The sequence below is a fragment of the Falco punctatus genome, assembly GCF_963210335.1.
Source record: "Falco punctatus genome assembly, chromosome: 10".
Taxonomy (NCBI): domain Eukaryota; kingdom Metazoa; phylum Chordata; class Aves; order Falconiformes; family Falconidae; genus Falco; species Falco punctatus.
This window is the reverse complement of record NC_137590.1, coordinates 20,638,301-20,664,203: the sequence shown is the minus strand read 5'-3', so window position 1 is coordinate 20,664,203 and position 25,903 is coordinate 20,638,301. Positions and strand designations below refer to the sequence as shown.

General features: G+C 41.7%; 1 protein-coding gene across 4 annotated transcripts; it reads left to right on the top strand.

Annotated features, from left to right (window-relative positions):
* The first annotated feature begins 337 nt into the window (after window positions 1–337).
* On the top strand, window positions 338–25,903 carry CTTN (cortactin). 4 transcript variants are annotated; one of them, XM_080404908.1, is made up of 17 exons: window positions 339–490; window positions 3,638–3,721; window positions 4,142–4,215; window positions 5,594–5,723; window positions 9,004–9,114; window positions 9,824–9,878; window positions 10,377–10,487; window positions 11,267–11,377; window positions 11,982–12,092; window positions 13,324–13,434; window positions 15,146–15,201; window positions 16,280–16,349; window positions 16,875–17,023; window positions 22,230–22,319; window positions 22,413–22,602; window positions 23,497–23,568; window positions 24,136–25,903. In XM_080404908.1, the coding sequence occupies exons 2-17, from the start codon at window positions 3,638–3,640 to the stop codon at window positions 24,270–24,272; spliced, it is 1,662 nt and encodes a 553-aa protein (XP_080261034.1). In that variant the 5' UTR covers window positions 339–490; the 3' UTR covers window positions 24,273–25,903. The 4 variants fall into 4 exon arrangements, with proteins under 4 accessions (XP_080261036.1, XP_080261034.1, XP_080261035.1 ...); XM_080404910.1 differs by lacking the exon at window positions 11,267–11,377 and having other exon boundaries at window positions 338–490; XM_080404909.1 differs by lacking the exon at window positions 13,324–13,434.

The following is a 25,903-nucleotide window of genomic DNA, read 5'->3' as shown; positions in this document are numbered from 1 at the left end:
CCCCCGCGAGCAGGCACATGCCGACCCCTTTGCCCAGGGGTAGAGCTGGCAACCCCCACAGGACCGCGTAGTCGCAATTTCCAAACTGTGATGGTGCAAAAGTGAGTATTAAGGTTTTTGTGTTGTGTGGTTTTTCGGGTTGTTTTTGTTTTTTTAATATATTCGAACCGGCCCGGCTGGTGTGTTTTTGGAGTGGTGCTGCCTGGCCGCCTCACGCGCCAGCGGTTTTGGGGAAGAGGGGAAGGAGCAGCCTCATCTGGAGTCAAAAAATAAGAACTCAGCAATTCCTTCCGCGCTGTGCCCGGTGTGGTGCGGCGGGGCAGCGCGGATCCTGGGGCGGGTCCCGCTCCCACCTGGGGCCGCCCCGCCGGGCGGGAAGAGGAAGTGGGAGCTCGGGAGAAGCGGAAATTGCAGCAGGCGCCGCCGGCCCGGGAAGCAGCGGCGGGAGCCAGGGCAGCGGCGGCCGCGGGAGGCGGCGGCGGGCGCCAGCGTAAGCGCGGCGGGGAGGGGGTGCGGGGGCTCCCCCTGTGCCCGCGGGGCTGTCCCCCGGCTGGGGCGCGGGGCGGCGGGGCTGGCCGGGCCGCTTTGTTGGGCCGGGCCGGGGGGGCTGTGGCGGCCCAGGTGGGCGGGGGGTCGCGGCGTCGCGCTGAGGGGGCTCCCTTCTCGCCGGGCCCGCGGGACGCCCTGAGGCGGCCGGCGGGGCGGCCGGTGGCTCTGTTGCTGAAAGGCCGAGCCAGGGCTACGTGGCTCCCCGTCTTATTTTTTAGTTATTTTTTATAGTCTATAAAGCTGAGTGTAAAGGCCCCAGAGCTGGTAACTTGCAAGAAGAAATAGCGCCTGCTGTAGCGAGCCTGGGGGGGGTGGGAGGAAGGCGATGAGGGGAAAAGGGGGCAAGGGCCGGGGCTGAGGTAGCCATCGCTCCCTCAGAGAGGAGAGGGGGCTCCCTGGCTCTTCCCGCCGCGGGGCGGGCCCGCGGGGCCCCAGCAGGCGGCCAGGCCGGGGCGAGCGCCCCGTGTGTCCCCCCCCCCCCAGAGCCTCGGTGGAGGCCTGGAGCCGCTGCCCGGTTCTCTGCACCTGCGGTGCTGCCGTTGGGCATCCAAGCGTTGGCATCGCCCTTTGTTTCCTCCAGGAGTTAGTCCGAGGGCTCTGGGGAAGAGGGGAGTTCCCGGGGTGCCGCTGAAGGTGCTGGGGAGGATGGGAGGATGGTGTGACTGCGGATTAGTCATAACAGCGGTGAGGAGCGGAGCTGGCCGGATAAATTCAAAGCATATATTTAGCCTGGGTTTGCATTTGAACCATAGCGTTTTCTTTTTTCCTTCAGAAATTTGACCATGTGAGTCAGTGACTCATAAATAGATGGTGTTTTTCCACGTTCTGCTTTGGAAGAGATGCTAGAATGCCAAGCAGCTGTGACAATCAGGCCTATTCCTGCTAGCTCCCCACCACATTGGAGGTCTTGCCTGAGATCCCTTGTTACTAGGCTGCTTTGCTCCCTCTTGTAATTCACTTTATAGAACGAAGGGTTGAAGTGTGGAAAAATGTTGGCGGCGACGTGCATAATTTAGGAAGAAACGTGGTGGATTTTATAAGGGTGTGAGTGTGAAATCCTTTAATTCATTATTGTTGTGAGGGTTTGAAGAAGAAGCAAAGAAATCTAGACATGAGGATCTAGCTTTCACAGCTGAATCCACAAAGCAAAATGAAACATGTCAATGCAAGTACTTGAGGAAAACCAGTTGTGTTTTGCATGAAATGAGTAGAGTAACCGTCATACGCATATGTACCTGCACTTCAGCTCTTGTCACCTGAATTCTGTTTCTAAATGATTTCCAAAGCATACGGCATGGTGGAGCATGGAGGGAGGGATACGAGCTGTCCTTCTTAGGAGCGGCCATACATTTGTGTTTGGTTACAAAGGTAGAACTTGGACTTGAATTTTACTGTTTGAGTATTGAGCTGGTTCAGTCCTGGTGCTTTTTTTGTGTGTGTGAGAGAGATTGATTTTAGCAAAGGCTAGATGGCAAGCTAAAGAGTAGGACAACCTGAGACATGATTGCGTGAGAGAAGGCTTTAGACAGGATATTCTGAGGAGAATGATAAAATACCAGTGTTTTAAAGGTTTGTATTATAGCCACGTAGTCTCACAAATTTTTGGATACTAAGTAATACAATAAATGCTAGCTCCTTAATTGTTGCCATACAAATCTGGTGAGTCTTGAAGAAGCAAAAGGGAAATGTACTACTCATGTCAGTAGTCTGCTCTGCTATTACACCCTCCTTCTAGGCTACTCTTTTGCTACCTCAGTGTTGGACTGTCTGTTTTTCAGTTGCTCTCATTCTTGTTACTAGTCCTGAAATTTCTGAAATGCTCCATAAAACTGGCTTATCAGCCCATTCTGTCAGGCTGTAGAGCAAGCAGTGATTTTTTTTTTCGCTGTGCACTTTACCTGTGAATTATTAGTTATGTGTTTAAAAGGGAGCTTTCATTCCACATGGTGAGTTATGCTTGAAATAGTCCATGATAATCATCTTTATAATACGTTCTTAACTAGAAGGATAAAATAAGCAGCCGGAATGATGGTATGTTGAAGAACTGAGATCTAGTGGAATCACAATGAAAAAAGGAAGTACTTCCTCTGACTCTTGTGGTTGAAAAAAACGTGAGAACAGAAAGCATTTTGTGGTTTTGTTTTTGCTGTTTAGAATTTATTTGTTTTGATTTACCTAGAACAAAGTGTATAAAACACAGCCACTAGCACCACGCTGGTCAGGTATTCTGCTCGCTAGTCACGTGCAAAAGTGTTAATTAAAAGCATCCAACTTGATACTCTACAGGGTGTAAGGTTTCCAGAAAGTGAGATGCCCAAAATCAGCCTCTTGAAAGCATTGAATATTGTTTCTAGATGTTATTGCTTGCTTTTTATGAGTTTTGCTTCCTGCTGTCAGTACTCCAGCACTCATCCTCTTTTTGCCATGAAAGTCCATCAAGGTGTGCCGAGTTAGGTGTTTCACAGGTAATTGTCTGAGAAACACAGTGAGTCGTTTACTCTCTTACTGCAGGCAGCTGGACGCCTAGATTGCATGCAAATTCATACAGCTGTTTGGATTTCTTTCATAATACTGAAACTTGTTACACAACACAGGAGGTTGTGTAGGTATAAAGTAGGTTATACTGCCTAATGAACAATATCATGTTCATCATTACTAATGGCTGGGGGAAAAAACACTTATTCCTACACCTTAAATATACGCACAGGATCTAGAATTAGCAGGCGTCTTTGGAGGTGGATGTTGGTTTGGAGACCTGTTTGAAGAGAAGGCTTTCAGTGCAGTGTGTGAAGAAGACATGTTAATTTGAGCAAGGAAAAACTTCCTTGTTTTCTTTGAAATCACGTCAGCGATTGCTCCTAACCTTTTTGCAGCGCAAACAGGAAGACTAAAAGGGGTTTTCAAACCATCTTGAGAAGACAGCCTGAGAGCAGTGAAATCACTTTCACTCTAAATATAGCTTCTGTTTATGTGGTTAAATAACATACTTTATTGGGAATTTTGGATTGCATCTCTATCAGCTTATATGTAATATAAAATGAGTTGATGCGTGACTGGAATGTGACTGTTTCTTCTGATGGTGTTGCAGATGTGGAAGGCTACTGCAGGCCACACCGTTTCTGTCAGTCAGGATGATGGAGCTGATGACTGGGAGACAGATCCTGATTTTGTGGTATGGCTTTTGAATTTTACTGATTCAGCAGAGGTGCGTAACATGTTTAAGAGTAGTTCTTCAGTTCTTCAGCAAAATAAACCAATAGGAATATATTCCTGAAAAGAGGGAAAATTCACATTTTGTGCCTGCGAGTGATTAATAAAACTTCTTGTCTTGGCTGGGTGCCTCAGGGAAGCCTGTACAGAATAGGTCTGCATCAAGAAGCAGCAGCCTTTTGGGGCTGAGTGTGTGCTCTGTGCATTTCAGCAGGAGACAAAGCACAGGGCTCACAGCAGAAGAGAAGTGAAGGTGGTAGTAGCTGCTTTTCTAATTCTTCTGATCTTGCAGACGTCTGAAGGCTTTTGCTGTGAACTCTAAAGCGTGGGTAACTAGTAATGTCTTCAGGTTTTTAACTCTTTTTATGTGTGTCCTTCGCAGAATGACGTGAGTGAGAAAGAACAGCGCTGGGGGGCTAAAACTGTGAAAGGATCTGGCCATCAAGAGCATATCAAGTAAAGCAGCTCTCTTTTTAAATTTATTAATAGTCACAATCCCAGGCGACTTTTAATCAACTCATGTTCTCGGTTACTTGTATCTTCATAATTAAAATGAGAGTCTCCGAAGAAGATTGATTATTTGCTGGATGGCTGGTCTTTCAAATATGTCAGTATCTTCGGATCTGAAATTAAGATCAGAAATACGGCATAGGGACTCTTAAATGTGTCTTTGTAACTGGAAATGTTATTTTTACTACCTCTATGTGTCTGGAAAGTTTCTTTGTTCAGTTTTGGTGCAAGAGCAAATAGTGCCAGGGGAGAAGATCCTGTTGGGTGATCTGAGCAGCTCCAGTTTGGTACTTTAAGGATACATTTGGTCCCTCAGTTCTTAGGCTTTGTTTAGAAAACTGCTACCGAACTTGTAAAAATTGTGAAAAAGTAACAAATTGAGTCCTCTGGCACAGAAGCAAATGAATGCATCATGGAGGGCTATGTAAGACAGAAACAATCCATCTTCTGAATCTTGTAGTTCTTAAGAAAAGTGTCTTAAGACTTAACTTTAATGTGTTTTTAGGAAATCTGTCATTGTGCTGTTCTTTTTGCTTTTACTTGTGTACTTCTGGGGCGTCAGCCCTGGTGGTATAAAGCTAAGAATAAATGTCATCGGTGTTGCAAACAGAGAGAGACTGAGCTATGTGGCTTACTTCAGGGATCAATTTTTTTCTGCCCTATGTGGTGTGCAGTGGGGACGCCTACTGGCTGAATTACTCCTGAGGAGGCTTTAAACTCAGGTGGGAAGTGTTTTAAGGTACAAATTACCATCTTGGTGTATCCTTCTTGTATGTAGCGTGCATTACTGTAAGTTCAGTTCCTGCATATTACAAGGGACGCTTGGGGAAGAGCAGGTACATTGCTCCTTGCATCCTTATTTTGCATTACGTTTGTGTCCAGAATGCTCAGTTGGAATTAAGAGTCCCATTAGCATAGGGACTGTGTGATAAGAGATGATCCCTATTCTGAAGAGTTGCCATCTAAATAAAAAGCATTGGAAAGAACTTAAATTAGGACATAAGAAGGTATGTTTCAGGCACATATACATTTTAGGTAATTGATTGTTCAAATAATACCCTTCCATGTTAGCATGTTAGTCTTAAAACAAGTGGTTTCTTTTTTTTTTTTTTCTAGTCAGTATTTTGCAGTGAAATAAATTCTGTTTCATGGAATATGATTAAGTGCTTTGAGCACGGAAAAAATGGGAAGGGCTTGAAAAATACAAGTAGTCCAACTTTTAATTAAGATGCTATTTTTATCATCATCTTATTTTGCATCTTTTTGAAGTTATCTTCTGAAACTTTGTTAGTAAAACTTGCTGCTTAATTATCTGTCTTTAAAGTATTCATCAGCTGAGAGAGAATGTATTCCAAGAACACCAGAACCTCAAAGAGAAGGAGCTTGAAACAGGACCAAAAGCTTCCCATGGCTATGGAGGGAAGTTTGGTGTTGAACAAGATCGCATGGATAAAGTAAGTATGAGTGCTTCCCTGGGATGATATTATACGGCTTGCCTGGCCTTGCCTTGCCTGTGGCCTGCACAACTATATATGTGAGTTAAGCTTGTTGAAGGTGCAAAGTCGTTCCAACCTTGCTAGGTTCAGAGACATAGAAACTCAGCTCATGAAATAAGTTATATACAGCAGTGGCTTATTTAGATGGCTCTAACAAAGGCACTTGTGCCACTTGACACTACTACCCAAATCTGTCACGCCATCGTGCTCTGTTACCCAGTTAAATCAAGATGCTTTTACAGAAAGAACTGAACTAAAGCACTTGAAACATCAGGAACAAGTATTTCAGGTGGCATGTTAGGAATCTGTAAGTGATGAGAAGTTGTGGGATGTGCAGCAGCCTCACATGGTTTTGTTTGATGCTTGCTCTGTCTTTAGAGCAAGTCTGCATGCTTGTGTCCTGGGTGGATTCCCCTGGAGTTAAGATTCAAGTTCCTAAATGTATATTGCTAAATTAACAAGGTACTTCATACATGAATAAATCCAGTATTTTTTTTATTTTGACGCTGTGCCAGCTTTTCTCTGCATGTAGAGGTTGCCAAAGAATGAAGGAAAAGATGTGCTGCTTCTTTTAAAGTAGAGGGCAGCTCTCTTAAACAGTGGTAAACTGTGAACAGTGACAAGTAATCCAAGTATTAAAAAAACTACTGTATTTTGGTCAGATGGTAATGTTTTACATAAGGACTTGATGGCTGTTTGTTACACCCTATTAACAAAACAAATGATAATTCTTAAGGGAATTCCATTAGCCATGTGATAATTAGATAGGCATATCAACTTGTAGTTTCTTTCATGTACTCTTGTTAAAATGAGCCAAACTGTTTCCAGAAATAGAATGATTTTATTTTCTTACTTTATTTACTTTCTGGGGTTTTAGTAATTTTGCAGCCTTAAATTTTTGCTGGATTCCCGTTTTCCAGAGTAAATAGCTGTATAATTCTCAATGGGCCTTTGAAACAGGCTAACCTAACCTTTGAGTCTGGGAAAGGAATTGCTGAGCAGATTAAACCATTAGGCCTGTTCTGCAGCTCTGTAGCTCTGTAGCGACAGTAGTTTATCCCTCACCTGTGTCCATGGGAAAAAAGAAAGAAAAGTGAGTACTGTTTCCTGTAGGCCAGAATTAATCATCAAGAAAGGCATGATGGGCGTGATGCTGGAGACGTTCTCTATTTATTTTGTTCAAAAAGCTTTCTTCCTTTTAACTGTTGTTCCAGAACCTTACCATTGAGATCTTTCCTTCGCAGTTATGTGTGGCTCTGTGCAGGTGTGCTGGTATTAAGGTGTGACTCACCTGCAGTAAATGAGTGGTACTGGCGTGTTGTCATGGTACGGGTTTTTTGCTGCATTTAGGACAAGACCTTCATGCTGACTTAAAATGTGCAGTTATAGTATTCTATATGCCAGACCTCCGTAACTCATTTACAATGTAGCAGTGTATTGTGATGAGGAATTATGAGGGCAGTTTACTCTGAAATACAGATTTTCAAGAAAAATCTTTTCCTAAGTCTTTTCTAAAAAGGATTATGTTGTAATGCTTGGTTTTTGATGAAATGCAGAAAGTTCTGGTACCACATAAAGAAAAGAACATGCTTAAACCTTGCCTACCTCAATTGGTGTAACAAAAGAGAGATCATGTAAAACCACATAAACCCTAGAATTTTCAGAGCTTCACATCTTCCATAAAATGTAATGGGTAACAGGAAGAAGAAGGAGGTGGGATCCTTTTCTGTGACCTTTAACAGTTACTCTACTACAGAACACCTGCAAAATGAACAAGAGTATGACTCTTTCAGTCAGGAAAAGAAAGGAGCTTTTATACTGCTTATAAATTAAGGTAACATCCTGTTATTGATGTCCTTATTCTGTTACCTGGCAATTACTTCAGCCATACTATGCAGTTATGTTTTCCTTTCCTATGTGCTGGGAACGTTCCCTCCAGCACCTGCGTTAAAAAAAGCAAATACTGTAAAAGGCGAGTTATTTACCATTTCTAGACACCTTGTGTCCTCAAATTAATTCACCTTGGTCCAGCTGTCTGATACTGGTACAAGATAAGCAGCCTCTCGTTCCTCAAAGGTCAGAGCTAGGGGCAGCTGCTTGGAGGGCACTCTGCTGCGGCCGCAGGTGCTGCCTGCCCCTGCAGTCTGGCGCTGGAACCGGTGGTGCTGTGCAGGACAGGGGGTGGTGGTGTGTCCGGAGAGGTGCCTGTCACAGGGTGCAACCCCTCAGTCTGGACATGGCTGTGTGCGCAGGTTGTAGGGGCTTCTCTTTCTGCCTCTGACAGGGATAGTATGCATTTCAGCACCAGACTCAGATGTTAGATTAAAGTTGCAGGTTGCTCTGGCCAGCGCTCAGTTTTGCCACTGGACAAGAAAAAGCTACTTTTACTTTGTTATGTAGCAGCCCTCAAGGTGCTAGGCTGTAGCATTGATTCCAGAATCTAGAAGGGTGTCCTAGCACTAGATTACTGCAACACTAGCAGACGCTCTGGATGTACTTTCAGGTGTGTAATTACATAGCCGTGTGTCTTACCTGAAGCCAGGCACCGTGTGATGTAACTGCCCCGTCTTTGCTCTGTTCAGCTTCAGTTCCAGGGCCAGGCTCAAATGGGAGACTGCAGGGTTGGGATACCTTTGGCATGGGGCACTCTCTTGATGTGAATGTATTGCTTCATGTTGCGATGCTGTTTTGCAAGTGAGAAGAAAGTATAAAGAGAAGGTCCCTAATTTTGGTTTGTGCAGAAGATCAGGGTGCCTCCCTCAAAGAAAGTCAATGACAGAACCTAGCCGTAGTTGTGTTTGATTGCAGTGTAATGTCAGCTAAAACAGATCTGTACCTGTATGCCTAGATACAAGGCTGTGTATTTTATCTGGAACTAATCCTTGCTTTAAATTCCACATGAACACCATTAAGACTATATCTTTCTCGGTTTTATTCCTATGCTTTTGAAGTAAAAATGCAGAGCATTAAAAAAACCCCAACAAATCATACAGTCACTGCTGTCAGACTCTTTCTTGGCACTTCCCTTGCCTGGGCTGTATTGGTAGCATGGTGACGGTCTTGTAAAGACTTCTCAAGTGAGTAGCAATTTTCAGGGCAGTTAGTTTCAATAGGATGAGTGGCAGCGATGCATATTTGCAACGAAGCTTATCCTCAAGTTACTTGGTGCAGTGTTTTCTCTTACTTACAGAACTGTATAGAACTGCTGGCTGTTTCTGAACTTTCCAATTTCTTTTAGTCAGCTGTTGGCCATGAATATCAATCCAAGCTTTCTAAACATTGCTCCCAAGTGGATTCAGTGAAAGGGTTTGGTGGCAAGTTTGGAGTACAAACCGATAGAGTTGACCAGGTAAGCCATTTCATCTCATACTGCAGCTACTCACAGCAAGGTTTCTCGTTTTGTACATACAGCTGAAAAATTCCAGTACCTTAAAGTGCTGGTGGGGTCTGGTCTTCCTGTTGTATTTGAAGTTCAGCAGTAAACTAACGCTGACTGTTATGGAGATAAATTACTGTTTAAAACAAAATAGAAAAAATACACCTTATGGGAATTGAGGTGAGTTGAAAAGAAAACTAAGAAAGATGTTAAAATATGCCTTTTAGCCAGGCTGTGTTCTTCAGCGAGCATAAAATTGGTGTGAATGCTACAGGAGTGATCTGGGGATGGTTTGCCATGTATTGCAACATGAGCTGCTGGGCAGGATAATTGGTGTCCTGTTCCAAGGCTGTAACAGCTACTGCATGGAAATGCTGAATTCCTGTTGTGCTGAATTCCTGTTGTACTGAATTGCTGAACCTGGCAAGATTAGAGATTGTTGCCAGTACAATTTGCTTTGGCAAAGGATGACAAAAACCCTTGCCATGAATAAATGTACTAAATTATCATGTAAATGAATATGGCCTATAAGTTAAGTAGGTACTTATGCTCCCAATCAAGAAGGTCAGAGCAGTATGAAAAGACATGGGAACTTCCCGTGCTGTTTATCTGCTGAAGTGCATGTGTTTTTTCTACTAGCATCTAACTCTTTGTCACACATGCAATTTTATTTCTCTTCCAGTCAGCTGTTGGATTTGAATACCAGGGGAAAACTGAGAAGCATGCCTCCCAAAAAGGTAAAGTGGTGAGGTGGTCGCCTCTGTACATAGATGTTTTTATAAATGATAAAATAGATCTCTATTCTTTTACTCTTTGTAAAAGACCTCGTTTAGTGAGGCTGCCAGACATGTTGAGGGGTTTGGGTGGAAGAGAAGATGAAAAACTGAATTTCAAAGCAATTTCATGAGTTGATGGGGTTTTAAGAGAAGGAAATGGTGTGTCATCATGAGTGTTAATTTTCTTTTTTTAGAAGTGAGGTTTGAGGACATTTTAGAAAGACTGGGAGTTGTTCGCTGCTACATTGTACCCTGTTGGAAATGGGGAGTAGAGTTAAGAGGAACCATCGTAAACTATAGGACTGTTGTCCATCTTGTTTTCTGTGTTTAAAATTAAACTTAATTTTGTGTGCTAATTTTTCAGTTATGGAATAATTTTTTCCCCTCAATTGCTAAGATAGAATGTTTCCATTAAAAGCTTCTTCATTTCATTTTTATTGTTTTTTCCTCTCAATGCAGACTACTCAAGTGGTTTTGGTGGAAAATACGGAGTACAGGCTGACAGAGTGGACAAGAGTGCAGTGGGGTTTGATTACCAGGGTAAAACTGAGAAACACGAGTCACAGAAGGGTGAGTAGATGCACACGTTGGTGAGTTCGTACTGTGATGTAGTAGGCATTCATGGTAGGCAGTGTTGTAAAATACTAATTTTTTACAGCCGTTGCACTCCTTACCTGCTGAAAGTTAACACAATACAATTCATGTTGCTGAAAACTTTGACTTTTGAAAAAAACCTAAAACATAGGTTTTGACTGGTTTCAAGTGATGATCCAACTGCCAATTCTTTGGAAGCAGGGCACATAGGTTTGTCTGGAGGTTTTTTACAACTTCTTTTGCAAAGTTGTGGGTTAAAATAGTGAGACTGTAAGCACTGTTAAGCACAACAGAGAAGTGTTTCTAAAAGAATCAGCTGTTTGTAGGTTAAAACATTTGTCAGAGTTAGTGGTGTTTAGAGTTAATATTGTGTTGCTAAACAGGTTTGCAGGCATATCTGATAAAAAATCAACCATTTTATTGAAAATTTTTGACATTTTTGCCATCTGCTTTCTGTTTATCTCAAAGAAATGTTTACACTCTAGAAATGCTAAAGAGGAGAAGGGGGTGTTTCTTTAAAAGCATCCAGGCTGTTGCTGACACGGTTTTTGAAATTCACTTTGCTCAAAGTGTCCTAAGAATTTTATCAAGAAGTCAAGTAGCACGATTGCTGATCTCACCAGCAGTTGAACTGCATGTGATGCTGTTTTGTTTTCCATCCTGAGAGAATCTTGCAGGTCTGATTGTCACCATTTTTCAAGGTAATATTTTGTTATTGAACACTTATAAACAAAATTCTTCACTCTTATCTCTAGATTATTCCAAGGGCTTTGGTGGTAAATATGGTGTTGACAAGGACAAAGTGGACAAAAGTGCTGTTGGCTTTGAATATCAAGGCAAAACGGAAAAACATGAATCACAGAAAGGTTTTTATTATCTTATTTAAAAATACTAGTTCAAATCAATCAGCCTTTTAAACCTGGGATTTTTTTAATTTTATTTTTTTGTGTGTGGTAAATGTGTGTGTGTCCTTTTTGTATGCAGATATTTGTTTCCCTTAAGTAAAAAGGAAGGTATTGTAAATTGTCCCTGAGTCTCACAATCCAGTTTCCAAGGGACCTTGTGTCCCTATGGATGTTACTGAAATAAACGTGCAACTGCACAGATCTCTGTGGTATTCAGAGACAGTATCAAGTCCTTCATTATTTATACATCTACATTATGCATATATACATATGTTATATGGCTTTAGGTGGAAAGTGCATCAGATTCTTCAGATTTTTGAATATTACTGAGTCTGTATGCTGTAACCTTCACTGGATTTGTGGTGCTTCCTTGCATTGTGATCCTAGAGTTACTGACTGGGTGTCCCTCCCCTCTGTTGAGGTAGTGTATCAGGGGTTAAAAAGTGTGAAAGATCGTATCAGTAATGACAGGGCAGCTTATGCCATAACATGTTACTGCTTTTTTATCAAGTACCATTTACAGTCATGGACTGCAATAATGTTTTCTGAAACTTCATGCATACAGATTATGTAAAGGGGTTTGGAGGCAAGTTTGGTGTGCAGACAGACAGACAAGACAAATGTGCGCTTGGCTGGGATCACCAGGAGAAAGTGCAGCTGCACGAATCCCAGAAAGGTATATCAGTTCACAATTCTTTGCCATTCTTTCTGCCCTCCCTTGTTTTGACTTTTCTTTTCGCTGTGTGAACCCTCCTTCCCTGGTATCTTTAGCCATGCCTTACAGTAGCTGCCATGAGTCTCCTTTTTCTGTGTTGGAATGATACTGGTTATACTGGTATCTGCAGAGCAGGTTTAACACATCCAATCCCGAGTCCTTGAAGGTTGAGACGTAATGATAAGGTCTCACTGGAGAAGCTTCATGAGTCTGCAGCCTGGATGATTTTTTTTTCCTTTTTTCAGTTGAGTTGCACAAGCCACAAATTAGCAATTTCTTTGTACTTTCCACAAATAATCTTCCTTTTGTGGTTTCTGTTATGTATACCCCTGTCTTCATGCAGGGGAAATCTGGTATCTATGATGTCCTTTTGCATTGTCTGAGGCACCTATTCCTATAAAATACTGGTACCCAGCAGAAAAGCTGCAAAATAACGATTGCTTCCCAGCTCTCTGACTGTTACCACTCTTTTAAATTAAAGAAATTAAATTATTTTCCTTTTTTTTTTTAATTAAAGAAATTAAAAGTGATCCTTAGAATATTGTTCTGTTGGATGCTACAGAAGATCTGTTGAGAGAGGATTACCTGAAGCCCTTTGGTTTTTTGTGTCTTCATTTTAGTACCGTGTATTAGAATGGCTGTTCTAAGGCAGCAGTAGGGAATGGTTGTAGCTCCTAGCTGACAGCCTTTTTTCTTCAAGTTGTGCGGCAGCAGTAATACTCCTTTCAAACAACACCGTGTAGGAATACCTGGAGGATAGTCTCTGTGGACCCTATCTTAACACCTCTTTAGAAGTCAGATATCTAGTGTACAAATGTTAACCATGCTGATGAAGGAAGCTCATTTTATTCTGTTGTATCCTTTTGTCTGTTGTTTTGGTGAACATACTGTGTGTTTGTGTTCATAATGTTGATCAAATGCAAGTGCATTATGCAGTATGTATGAAAAATGTTGAAAAGTGCTTCTTTCTGTGACTTCAGAATGGTGTTCTTATGTCTGATAAATCATGTTGACCTCTTCCTAATCTCAAGTGGCAACTTTTGATTTACTCTTGCAAAAGTGTGTGGAGAATTTTTTTTTCACCATCCAAAATTATTGGTAATTGAAGATACTGCAAAAATTATTTTTAGTGTCTCTGACTAAACTTTATTTTCCTCCCTTCATTTTAATTTATTACATGTGGCTTTTTCAGACTATAAGAGTGGTTTCGGAGGGAAATTTGGTGTACAGACAGAAAGGCAGGACCCATCTGCTGTGGGGTTTGATTACAAGGAGAAACTAGCCAAGCATGAATCTCAACAAGGCACCGTTTTCACTTGTTACTTTCTTAACAGTGCAGCCACTTCTCACACAGTCTTAAATAGTTGTCCAAGTAGATGATGCTAGTAATGTGCAGGCACTTTCTTGCGCTTCTATTCCTACATGATCTAGCAATGTTCTTCCATTTTATTCTTAAAATGCTACATAAAGCAAGCCTGTATTCAGGAAACAGATATCCAATGTTTCGTTAACAGCTCTACATCATTATGCATTTAGGTAATAGCTATACATACAGTATGATACTAATAACACTATTATTAGTATGATGTTAATGCCGTGCTTAACAGTTTTAGAGTCTAAATGTGAAGTTTTGACTGGATAAATTGGTGGAAAAAAACTCAGATAAGGACTGTGCATGTAACCATTAACAAGCGGCAGGTTATGGCATGATCATTTTAAAATTACTGTAGTCTTTAAAACAAGAACTAGGGAATGTTTTTGGTTCTTGGGTGAGCAAATACTGTTATAATGCTCTCTTTATTCATTGTGAAATAGTTGGGGTACAAACCATGAATTCCTGGTTTTCCGTTATCTTAAAGTGAGAAGTCTGGATCAGGAAAATGTAAGTGTAGTACATTTATTCTGGCTGAAAATACATACAAAGCTGAAGAAAATGAGGTTGTTCATTCTGATAGTCAATATTTTTCTGTGCTACAGTGACACAAATTCATGTGCCTTAGCTGAGCCCAAGTACGAGCACTAAAATAGCTGGCTAGGGGACCCAAGTGGTTTTGGGGCTGAGAGGAAGAGTAATTGTATTCCAGGGACGTACAGGGAGGGCTCTCCATCTATAGAGTCTAAGGGCACGTTCCTACAGCTCACTGCCACCAGAAAGGTGTTTTTCCAGCCACACACTCTTGCTGCTTCTGTTGCGCTGGCTCTGGTCCTTGTCAGATGTTTTCTCTCAGTGCAACTCACTAGAAAGAGCAGAAAGCCACTCTTGTTCGGGTTTGTTTGTTGTTTTTATTGTTAATGCCACTAGTGAGTTAAACTGATTTTGGATATAACAAGTGCTGGAGTCAGCATCAGGTGAGAGAAAGAGTGTGCAGCTCTGGGGTGGTATGGAATAGCACGGCCACCCCATTTCTGTGGTCGTGAGTTGTTGCAGGTTCATGCTGTCTTGCGGAATTGCCCCTTTCCATGTGTAGAGCAGGAGTTGTCTCCAATGACTTTAGTGTTCATCAGTTGGCTATCACAACCAAATCCACTGGAATGAGAAATTTGTTATGTTTTCCTGCCATTCATATAATATACCAAGTTAAAGAGAAAAAAAACACCTCTGTGGTCACCGAAGACTGGATATCGCTCTTTTGAGCAAAGCAAAATGGCTTAGGTTATACGATTACTGCAGAGGGCTAAGAATTGGTGCTGTGAAAGGCTGTGTTACAGAAGTGATGCATTAGAAGGGCTTATCCCTTATTCCTTGCTTGTTACCTTATCAATCCTCAGCTTAATGTTTACTCAAAGAATGCATGTTGCCCACAATCTGTCATCTGCTGGTGTACCTGAAGGCTCTTGCAGTTATGTATCCTTTCTGCATCAAAAAACAAGTTGCATTTTCTTTGGCGGCTGTCACTGTATCTCTGCATGCAGCTGAAATGGCTCTTTGCATTTGAAATGGCTGTTTGCATTTGGCAGAAAAAAATGGGAGGGACAACAAACTCCCCACTCTAACCTTTTTATCCTGCTTTTAGATTATTCAAAAGGATTTGGTGGGAAGTACGGTGTACAGAAGGATCGGATGGATAAGGTAAGTTGCGTAAAAGAGCTATGACTTAAATAGTCTGTAGGGATACCAAATAGTCTGGTTAGATCTGTAGTGTTCGGCTCTTCATTTCTGGATACTTCTCCAGTTTAACAGCAGAGTTCTGTGCTCTTGCAAATCTTTAAAAAGTAAGTTTATACACATGGAGCTGATGCCAGTTCATACGTGTGTGTGTGTGCGTAGTGTGTGTATGCATGCATATTAAATAGGGAAAACTGAAGCGTGGAATGAAAAAATAGCAAAATTTGTACAAGAGAATGAGAAAATCCTTTAATTCCACAATTACATGTCTTCTGAGGATATCCTTTTAGTGGACTGCTTGAAATAGGTGACTGATAACTAGCAACTTTGTCCACTTTCATTATCAGCAATCTGCTCTTTAGAGGAAATGGGTTTAGTATTCTGTAACAGTGAAAGACAGGGCGACCGATATCCCCTTCCTACCTGTCCGTTTTTGAATTTAAAAACCTAGAAGATGAAAAAGTCTTCACTAAGATGTATTTACAGAATAATTTTACTCTTATCTTCATGTAGGACATTTAAAAATGAGAAAGTAGCAGAGTTTGAAAGTCCATAGGATCTTTTCACTTGTGGCTTCAGGACTCAAGACCGTTCATTTAAAAAAACACTTGTATTTTGAATATTGTTCTCAAAATACCTCTGTTTTAGCAGTATCTGCTTCTTTAAGGGAACTAGATTCTTTTACCTTGGTAGAAATCCTGCACAATGTGGCTTAGAACCACAACAGCTACACAATAAATATTTAGGGCATTGCCTCATTTTTAGTATGGATGGGTAGTCTGTTCATAGACTACATTTTTTTTTTTTTTAATAAATAGGATTTTAATGTGTTTAAACTTGCTCCTAAAGATGAATTCCTATGTAGTTTGACTTACAGAAAGGATTGTTCCATTTGTCAAGTTTTGATTCTTCCTGATTTTGTTTTTAGTGTTCTGAAAAAAGCCATAGGGGCAGTATCACAGTGAAATGTCACGGATTGAAGCTGTCTGAATGTCTTCATTGATTTTTGTTTTTTAAAGTACTCTCTTCTCCTTACTGATAGAATGCAGCAACTTTTGAAGATATTGAGAAACCAGCATCAACTTATCAGAAGACCAAGCCAATAGAAGCTGGTAAGGCATTGGCCCCAAATCCTTTCTTTGGAGGTTGTAATGTTCAAAGCCCAGGATATTACTGCATATGGTTTCTCTGGAGGGGAACTGCTGTATTTGCAGGTCTCTAGCAACCTCCACTACTCTCTCCTTCCTCCTTTTAGAGGTTGTTTTTGTTTGTTGGTTTTTTTTGTGGGTTGTGGTTTTTTTCTTGAGGGTCATCAGAGTTCATGGAGGAAGAATAAAAAGCATCAGAGTAGAGAATAGACTGAGTAGCAGAGCAGAGTGGTAGAGACTGTACAGTGAAGGAGAGGAGGGAGAAGGTGTTGCAGTGTTTTTTATGTAAGAGCAGGTGCACAAGAGGTTTGGGCTTGGAAGGGGAGAGGGAGAAAGAAGGGTGGAAGGACTTTCCTGAATGGGCTGTGAGTGCAGGGAGCAGAAAAGCAGAAAATGTTCAATCCTAGCAGAAATTTGTACCGAAAACTAATTCCATGCTACCTTTATACAGAACCTTAACCACTTTTGACTTTTTTTCAAATGTTACAGTTGCTAATAAAACAAGTAGCATCCGAGCTAATTTTGAAAACCTAGCCAAGGAAAAAGAGCAGGAAGACCGAAGGAAGGCAGAAGCTGAGAGAGCGCAAAGAATGGCCAGGGAGAAACAAGAACAGGAGGAAGCTCGAAGGAAACTGGAGGTCAGTGAGATTCAAATCACATTTGAACAGTGTGCCTAGTGTGTTTCAATGCAATGCTGGGAGAAAAGAGAATCTTTTAAGAAGAGATGCTTTCCTTCTTTCCAGCTAGGCTTTAAAGCTCCTTATGTGTGTGTTTCTGTGTGTACCCGTGCTTTACCTGATTGCGACTGCAGCCATCTATGAGCATGCACCATGTGTACATCAGATAGGGTGATAGGTTAACATTTGTGCTAGTGTGTGATTTTTTAATTTAGTCTATCTCAAAATATGTATGCTGGTCTTGACCACTAGTCTTTGCAGCCTGACCTTTTCCTGCTGTACTTCTGCCTTTTGGTAATACCGGATTCACTTGGGCAATAGCGAATTCAGAGGATATTTTGAGGAGCTCATAAGGGGAGAGACATGCAGTCCCTGAAAGGCCCTAAATGAATACTCGTTCAAGAAGTTTAATACCATGGTGATAGTTGGTGATGCCGGGTTTTTTTTGAATTGGTATTGTGGAAGATGGAGATGGTATCACCCATTGGTATAGGACACGCCCATGAGATTAGGGGAAGTAAACTTCCAAATGTTAACTGAGTCTTAGACTGGAAATCAAGAAAACTAGTTTAGCATTGGCATGGTTAAAAGCTTAGTGATCTTTATGTTACTCATCAGCAAAATAATTCCAGGAAATGCTTAGTCAGAAACTACATCTTATGTGCTTTACAGAATTTGCGTATTTGGTGGAACTCTGCTGCTGAGATGGAAGGACTAGTACATTAATAGTAACTTGTCCATCGTGTCTTTTTCCTTGCTTTGTCCACACGATGCCTGAGCTGCCTTATCATCACCAATCCTGAGGGCTGCTGTCTGCAGCTGTGTAACCTTTCATGCAAGCTGCTGTGGCAGTGTTTGTTGAGAGCCTCTGTGGCAGTGTCTCGTGTGGTCTCATGCTATTACTCTGATTTCATGGCCTCATACTTGTAAACTCTGATACTATGGCAGGGAGTAGGAAGCAGTTGGTGCTGGTGTAAGAGTAGACCCTCTTTTCCCCTCCTCCTTCACTTCTTGTTTTACAGGTATTAGTTTATACTAGAGAAGACATAAGCATAGGACACAAAAAGAAATAGTCTTTTAAATCTAAATAAGTGCTACTTAGCCAGACATGTGGACTGAGACTTACCAGCCAGCTGGAATGCAACACTGATACTGAAATAGCATGCTCCAACTAGTGCTGATAATGTCCCAAGCAGGAATAACCAATAGGGAGATGAGCAGGTTCTGATGAAAAGCACGCAGTACTCGGAGATGCACAGGAAAAATGATCTCATCATCTTCATCATTGCCACGTGCTGTGCTGAAGAGACCCTCCCAGAGGAGAATGCTTGTCTGGGACCCTCGTCACTGTTCTTGGCTGGCTATGCAGGAGTTTTTCTATTTCCTCCTTCTCTCTCTCTTTCTCCTCTTTTGTTTTTATTTTCCACCAAAAGTATCTTTCATTGTTAGAGCCGATGTATGCCATCAGCTGCAGACCCCACTAATAAATCTTGCACATGAACTTGTCTCACTGTTCTCTGTGAGACATCTGGAATCCAGGAAAGACTCTCAGATGGTTTCTCAGATCTGTTCAGTCCTTTGCCTAACAAGAATGGGGCAGACCCAGTGGCTGATTTCTCAGATGTGGTCGATACTTCCCCTTAGCAGGATGCTGCTACAGGACGTCAGTGTGGTGTTCATCCCATTCCATCAGTATGGTCTAATTCATCACAAATTTAGACTTGATATAAATAATTTGTTTTACAAGTATGAAAAACAAAGTCCGTGGTAAGCTCATGGTAACCTAGCTCCGACCTTCCTAAACTAAGAAAAATGTGCTGCAGTGAAACTGCACATTACTTCACATTAACTAAGCCAGCCTAAACGAGCAGGGGTGGTAACAGCCACCTTGTTCCTTATGCCAGCAAAGCATCTGTACAGTCACACGCAAGTGGAAAATTAACCCTTACAAACGGAACATCTAATTAGCTCAGATCAGTTCCCCTCCCAGTTCGGTGGCTTGGCTTCTCTGCTCCGCTGTTCAGAGGTGTGCAGGCCGGCGCTGCTTCTGAGATAGCTCTGTAGTTCTGCTGTGCTGAAACTGCATGGCTCATGTATCTTTTGTGTTTGACTCCTGAAAACTGGTAATTTCCTTTTGAGTTGTGTTTGAAATCTGGGAAATTCTAGCTTTATAGGATAAATCTAGTCTCTCCATCTAAAGTGACTGGTGCTTTTTTGTTGTTGTTCTTTTTTTCTTTCACCTTATCACTTTTTTCCCTTACAACTTCAAGATGTAGAGTGTGAGCTTATGCTCACTGCACACATGTATCACAAGATGAATGGGAGTTCATCTTTGTGTATCAGTGATTTCTTCTAATGCTGCCTTTCATCCCTGTGGGCTTTTAATACCTACCCCCAGCTGCTATTTGGGTTTCTTCACTGTCCTGGAGAAAAACATGTTACACCTTTAACACAGCACCTGCCACTCTCATAAAACTGGGAGGGGAAGAGATAAAGAGCTGAAGTTGAGAATTCAGCGTTTTCTGTTTGGTGAGGTCAGCGAGCCTGCTCCAGGGTGCCACTCTGTTAGTCACCCTTCTAATCACCCTGCTGGCTCCGTCCCCGTGTAGCCTGTGACTTCTGGTACTGGGCCTTTGCCTTTCAGTGACCCCCTCAGTTCTCTCGGTGTGACCTGTGTAACAGTTTGTCTTTCTCACTCACGTCATCTTGAAACAATCCACTTCATGCTTCAGATGCTGAGTGGCTCTACGTTAGGCTACTCCTATTCCAACCCAGTCGGAGCCATTTCTTTTAAGCAGTGAGGAGGAGATGATTGATCATATGTATCTTGGCAGAGTAGTCAGGCTTTCTGTTTAGTACTCCCTTCTGTTGCACGGGTTTGTAGTCTGGGCTGAGTCGGGGAAGAAGTTCAGCTTCTCCATTAGCTCTCTTGCCATTCCTTTTGGGTAATCGTATACTCGTAAGTAAGATCTGTGGATGGAGGGTGGTGAATTTAGGCTTTTGTAACCCATTTCAGCTTTTCATTGAGGTTTCCTTCTGCTGAGGAAACAGTTCTCCAGAAGGATTTAAACGTAGTAACACAGGTTCTCATGAGTCATTGCACTGTTATGTCTTAGTCCCCACCCCTTTCTGTCTCAGAAATTTCTTTTGTTACTGTTATTTTTTCTTTAAGTGTGGGTTAAATTCAAGCAGTTAGGCTTTATTTTTCTTGTGCTTCATCAAAGATTCTGTTGCCTGGACACATTTGAAGTTTTTTTCCAAAGCTGATATTTGAATTTCACCATAACCAGATGATTAATGTTCTTCCAGACTGAGCATCTCCATGGTTAGTTGCGTGATTCTGCAGATGCTGAGGGAGGGAGGATGAGGTTAAGGGGGAACTGAAATGGCACTGGCTGCACTGCCCCACGCTCACAAGCTGAGCATGGAAAGGGGAGGGATGTCAGCCACACCATCCACAGATACTGTGAAGGGTGAGGATGGACTTTGACTTAAGTGAACTTTATTTTTTAAGTCAACTTCCTTGCACAGAGGGAAAGTTCTCTCCCTTTAAGATGTGGGCATATGTACTCCCACAATGGCAATGTGCATATGGATTGCAGTCCTTCAAGAGCCCTGTTTACTGGTAATCCTCTTCTGTTTTGCTTTTCACATGTGTCACATAGTCAAATGGTGTTCAGGGAGCTCTTTCTTCTTTAACTGCTGGTTTGAACTGATGGGTGCCTCGTGATTTAGCTGGCCTCTGCTGCCTTAGAGAACAAGGCAGGAAGCTCTTTCACATGGAGCATTGCAGTGTGGAAGAACCCCACCCTGAGGGGGTACCATGCAATTTGAATGTTTCACGGCAATTATGCTGTGCCTGTCCTCAACTGTCGTTTGTTTTGCAGAGACCCACTGCCTAGGCCAAATTGTTCGAACTGTTGCCATCTTTGATGATGTTAATGGATTGATACTACTTAATTTGTCCCCCGACATTGATTTGACTTCTAATAAATGCTTTGGTGCTGCTTTTTTATCTGTAGTTAGGAGTTAAAAGTGGGGGAGGACTGTTTGCATCAAACTGGATTTTTTTTCCAGAAAGGACAGCACTAAGCTTTGAATTCTCTTCAAAGCTGGCTCTGTTCTCTAGACATGCTTCACTTGCTGTTAGGTGTATTTTTTCTGAGCTGTGACAAACAAAGGAAGATTTTTTTTTTTGTAGCAGAGTCCTATCACTTCATCTCTGGAGTACAATTTCTTCTGAGAATCCTTTGTGGAGTTAGTTTGATGGATGGAGTGCACAGTCTCCCATAATACGTATTCTCTTCTCTTTTTTACAATAAAGAAGGAAGTTTGGACCTAGGTCCACGGTTTTCTTATCCCCTGTGGTAAAGACAGGCAAAATGAAATAGCTGGCAGTCTTTTTTTAAGTCATGCAAGCATTTCTTGCACTATGGTATCCTGGCTTCCTAATGATGATTGTGGATTTGCCTTCTGATTCACAGGTGGGATGGCACAGTGTGAAGTGCCTGAGTGCCAGAACACTTGATTCAGACCCATGTTCTCTGTGTCGCAGAACACAATAGCAGGACTGCTTTTATTTCTACCATGTGTAACTCTTTTGAATATTTGAATCCCTCATTGTCAGTCTGTAAGACCTAGTTTTTTCTAAGCTACTCAGTCTTTTGCCTTGGCAGGTGTTTTGCAGACCTGCAAGAGCTTGCAGGATCATTTCTCATCAAAGATAATGTATCAGTTATATCATTAGAACATGCGGGCTTCAGGTTCTATAAACTTACGCTAAAACAGGACATGAGGCCCAGCCAGCCAATGAACAGAATGAATATACTGAACACAGAAACCCTGCAGCCCCTATGGAAACATGCCAAAGAACATAGGGTACTCTGTTTTTAAACACATGCATGCATACATACTGTGCGTTTTTTGTTTCTTTGCTTTGTTCTCTTCTACTCTGCTGTATTTCTGAGGCTTTACCGGACAGCTAGTCTAAACCTTCAGGCAGATCTAATGATCCAACCAGTCCAGCCCAGCTGCCTTCTGCTCCCCGCTCGCATCAGTTTATTGCAGAATATGCTGTCTGTCTTTCTTAGTGGAGGGTTGTTTCTTGTTCAGTGTCATGACATCCGTGGTTAAACTGCACTGAAGTTTTTCTTTCTCTTCAATTTAGGAGCAAGCTAAATCCAAAAAACAAACTCCACCGCCATCTCCTACCGCACAGCCAGCTGAACAGAAGGCACCCTCAAGCCCAGTCTATGAGGTTTGTTAGAATCACTTTTGGTACCTAGTTACTGATCCCAGGTATAGGAACCTTTTCACAAAACCCTGACAAACCTCACCTGTATTTCTGCAGGATGCAGTTTCCTATGAATCAGAGCCTGCCTGCAAGAATTCCAATGCAACATATTCAGCTGAATGCGAGCCGGAGTCCAGCTACAAAGCTGCAGAGTCAGACTACCAGGAAGCAGTGAGTCAGCGAGAGGCAGAGTATGAGCCAGAGACTGTCTATGAAGTGGCAGGGGCAGGTGACCATTACCAAGCAGGTAGGGTGTTTGTTTCTGATCTGAAACCCTCTAAGACGAAGATTATTGCTTTATGCAACTACTTAATGAGTGGCTGTGCTGGTAGCGCGCTGTCCTGGTTTTCTAAAGTCTTAGCCTGATGAGACGTTTTAGATTCTCCACCAACAAACCTTAATTAGGAAATTAAGATATGGCTAGAGCAAGGCTGAAATTACTTAACCTTTGTGAGATGATGTTGGAATAATTACAGTGTTCTCTAGGGTATCAGTTCAAAAAGAGCTCTGGGGTAGCCATTTCCACCCTACGTAATGCAGCTCAACTTGAGAATGAGGCACAGAGACGGAGATTAAACGTGTGTTGGGCCAGTGCTGGCCTGCCAAGCGACAAACTGTCAGCAATTCTTGGACTTTGAAAGTGGAGTAAGGATGACTGAAACTAAAGAAACTGCAAGAATAAGGTTCTTCAGAATTCCTCTGTTTTCTCACCTCTTCTGGTTCCTAAGCGAGGTGTGACGAATGAACCTACTTGCTCTGGTACAGAAACCTGGGAATTTTATAAGGCCCCTTTCTCGCCCCCAGTGTGCACACTTAACTTGTATTGAATAGTCTCTTACACAGTGATCCTGGGTTCAGTTGTTCTGTCACATTTTACTGAAGTGTTATAAGGCCAGTTGTTTTTATTTTACATGGTATTAAATGCCTACTTGTGAGCACTTCCTTTCAGGTTTTAATTGTGTATGATTTAGGAAAAAAACTCATTTCAGAAGGAACATCAGCACGGCTTAAAAACTGCAAAGGTTTTTTGTTTCCTGTGTGGGTTAGCAGTGGAATTAAAGGAGTACCACCACAGAAAAGAACTCGGGGTGACAGGTAGTGTGGCTCCTGCTTTTAATTTTCCTTCTCTCTCTCTCTTTAGAAGAAAATGCTTATGATGAATATGAAAATGAACTTGGAATTACAGCCATAGCCCTTTATGATTATCAAGCTGGTAAGCAAAGCTCTTGTTTTTAACCTTGTCTTTGAGAACTCGGTTCTGCCTAGATAAGTTTGGATTTTTTCTTTGCCTTTCATCTTGTAGTGTCTTGCAGCAATATCTGAAGTGAAGATATGAAGAGTTAGGAGTTTGGTGATTTAGCAGTAGCATTGAGATACTTTTGAAACTATTAGCCGCTGCTCCTGGAAATGGTGGGAGTTTTCAAAATCGTTTTTACCTAAGTGTTAACACTTTTGTTAAACTCTTGGTATACATTGTTGTTTAAAGTCGTGACCGGTTAATTCTGAGGAGAGCTCAAGAAAGCGGTTCTCAGTGTGTCAGGTAGCAGGAAGTTAGAAACACACCCGAAGTGCAGCAGGTAAGAATCTACCTCTCACTCCGGAGAATGAGGGCAGCGGCAGCCTGTAAGGTAGACGCTTTCTGTGCTGTTTCAAACGCCCTGTTGGGAAAGAGGAGGCTGATGGTGTCTGTGTTACCTGTAGCGATGGTGGGTTGGTAGGTCGGTTGTAGCGGACTGCTCCCGGGTGAACACTGAGTGAGCCTCTTCAACTCTCTCTGCAGCGGGTGATGACGAGATTTCCTTTGACCCAGATGACATCATCACAAACATAGAAATGATCGATGACGGCTGGTGGAGGGGTGTCTGCAAAGGCCGATATGGGTTGTTCCCCGCAAATTACGTGGAGCTGAGACAATAAAGACTATTGTCTACTGGTTATGCCTTAATTCCCCAGTCAATAAATCTGACTTAATACACTACAAATCATGATGCTTTTCTGAGGATGGAGGGGTATATACATATTGCTTTTATATTTAATACTTTGCTGATGCTTTTTAAAATGTTTATGCCACAGAAATCGCTAATATATTGTAACTACTGTGTTCTTCACTAAGGCTCTTAAGATGATTTTCATGCATTTGGAAACATTTCTTCTCTGCCAAATTAGCAATTGTCATAAAAAGCCTTTTCAAGGACAATTAGCTGTCTGTTGTAATATTGCATGTTTTACTCATAAGTGAGCAGATTTACTTAGTGTTTAAGTCTAGTTAGTCTTCCACTAAATGTTTTCAGCTAAGAAAATCATGGCTATGCAGGTTGCTTGCATTTCCACTAAGCGGGAGGGGGGGACTGGGGCGGTGCGTAATTTTTTCTTTCCTTTTCCAGATAGAGCTTGGCAAAGCAAAGAGAATGCTTGAAAGTTGCAGCTAATGGCAGTTAATCAGATACTGTCCAATATTTGTAGAATATTAATGTTATGAAGGAAACAGTCTGGTTACTTTTTCCTTATCTTATAAAGTGAAGTTCCTTGGCTCTTTCATTGATATATAAATATTTTTTTTAATATTTTTTTTCCTGTTCATGTAATCCCAGGGGAGGGCTGCAAACACTCCAGCACTGACTGTTCCAAATTTCTTTAGGTTTTTTTGTTTGTTTCACCCTCCTCTTTCCCAGGAGAACTTGGAAAAGTTACTATAAGAGTGTTGAGTCACTCAACGAGATTCCTACTTGTTCAAAGGGAAACTGGCATCCAAATCCGTGTAACTACCTGCAGGATAAGTCTCATGGCTTTAAATGGAAGAGCAAAGGCGGGATGGAATTGCAGTTGCATTCTCTGTGCAATACATCCTTTGTTCATAGGAGTGGCCTGCTGTGCGGTAATGACATTTTATCTAACCATATTTGAGTCAAGGAATGTTAATATAAGTAATTAGATTTAAAATCCATATAAATGATCTCAGTTTTAAAACCATACAAGATACAACTATGCTTTTTGTATGTTCAACAGAAACTGCCAGTAATGTTCTACTAAACAAAATTAAACCTGTTGTTTGCCAAAACTAAACCTGAAATTCTTGTTGTTCTAGAAAGCTGAAGTCACTGCAGATTTAGGGTCCCTACCAAAGATAAGCAAGTTGCGTCTAATAGTGCACATGTTCAATGTATGTACTGTCTGTTTCCACCTTCTGATCAAAATGGGAATGGCAGAACCGGTGTAGTAGCTAAGAAAGAATGCAAAAGATTTTTATAAACCGTAGATTTGAATCAATGGACTATAGTAGACCTGGATAAAACGGTAAAATGTATAACGTATCTAGGAAGAAGGCATCATGTTGAACCAATTCTTGGATGGTTGGGACAATCCTTAATGAATGTCACATGTGTGTCATGATTATATTTTTTTTCCTTTCCATGGCCTCATTTCTGTGTTGTATTTGCATTACTAGGGTTGGGTTTTATATGCAGTTTATTTTATCCAATTTTGCATAGACACCTCATAGGGATATGATTTTTTGTAAATTAAATATTCAATAAACTTTTTGAACCATT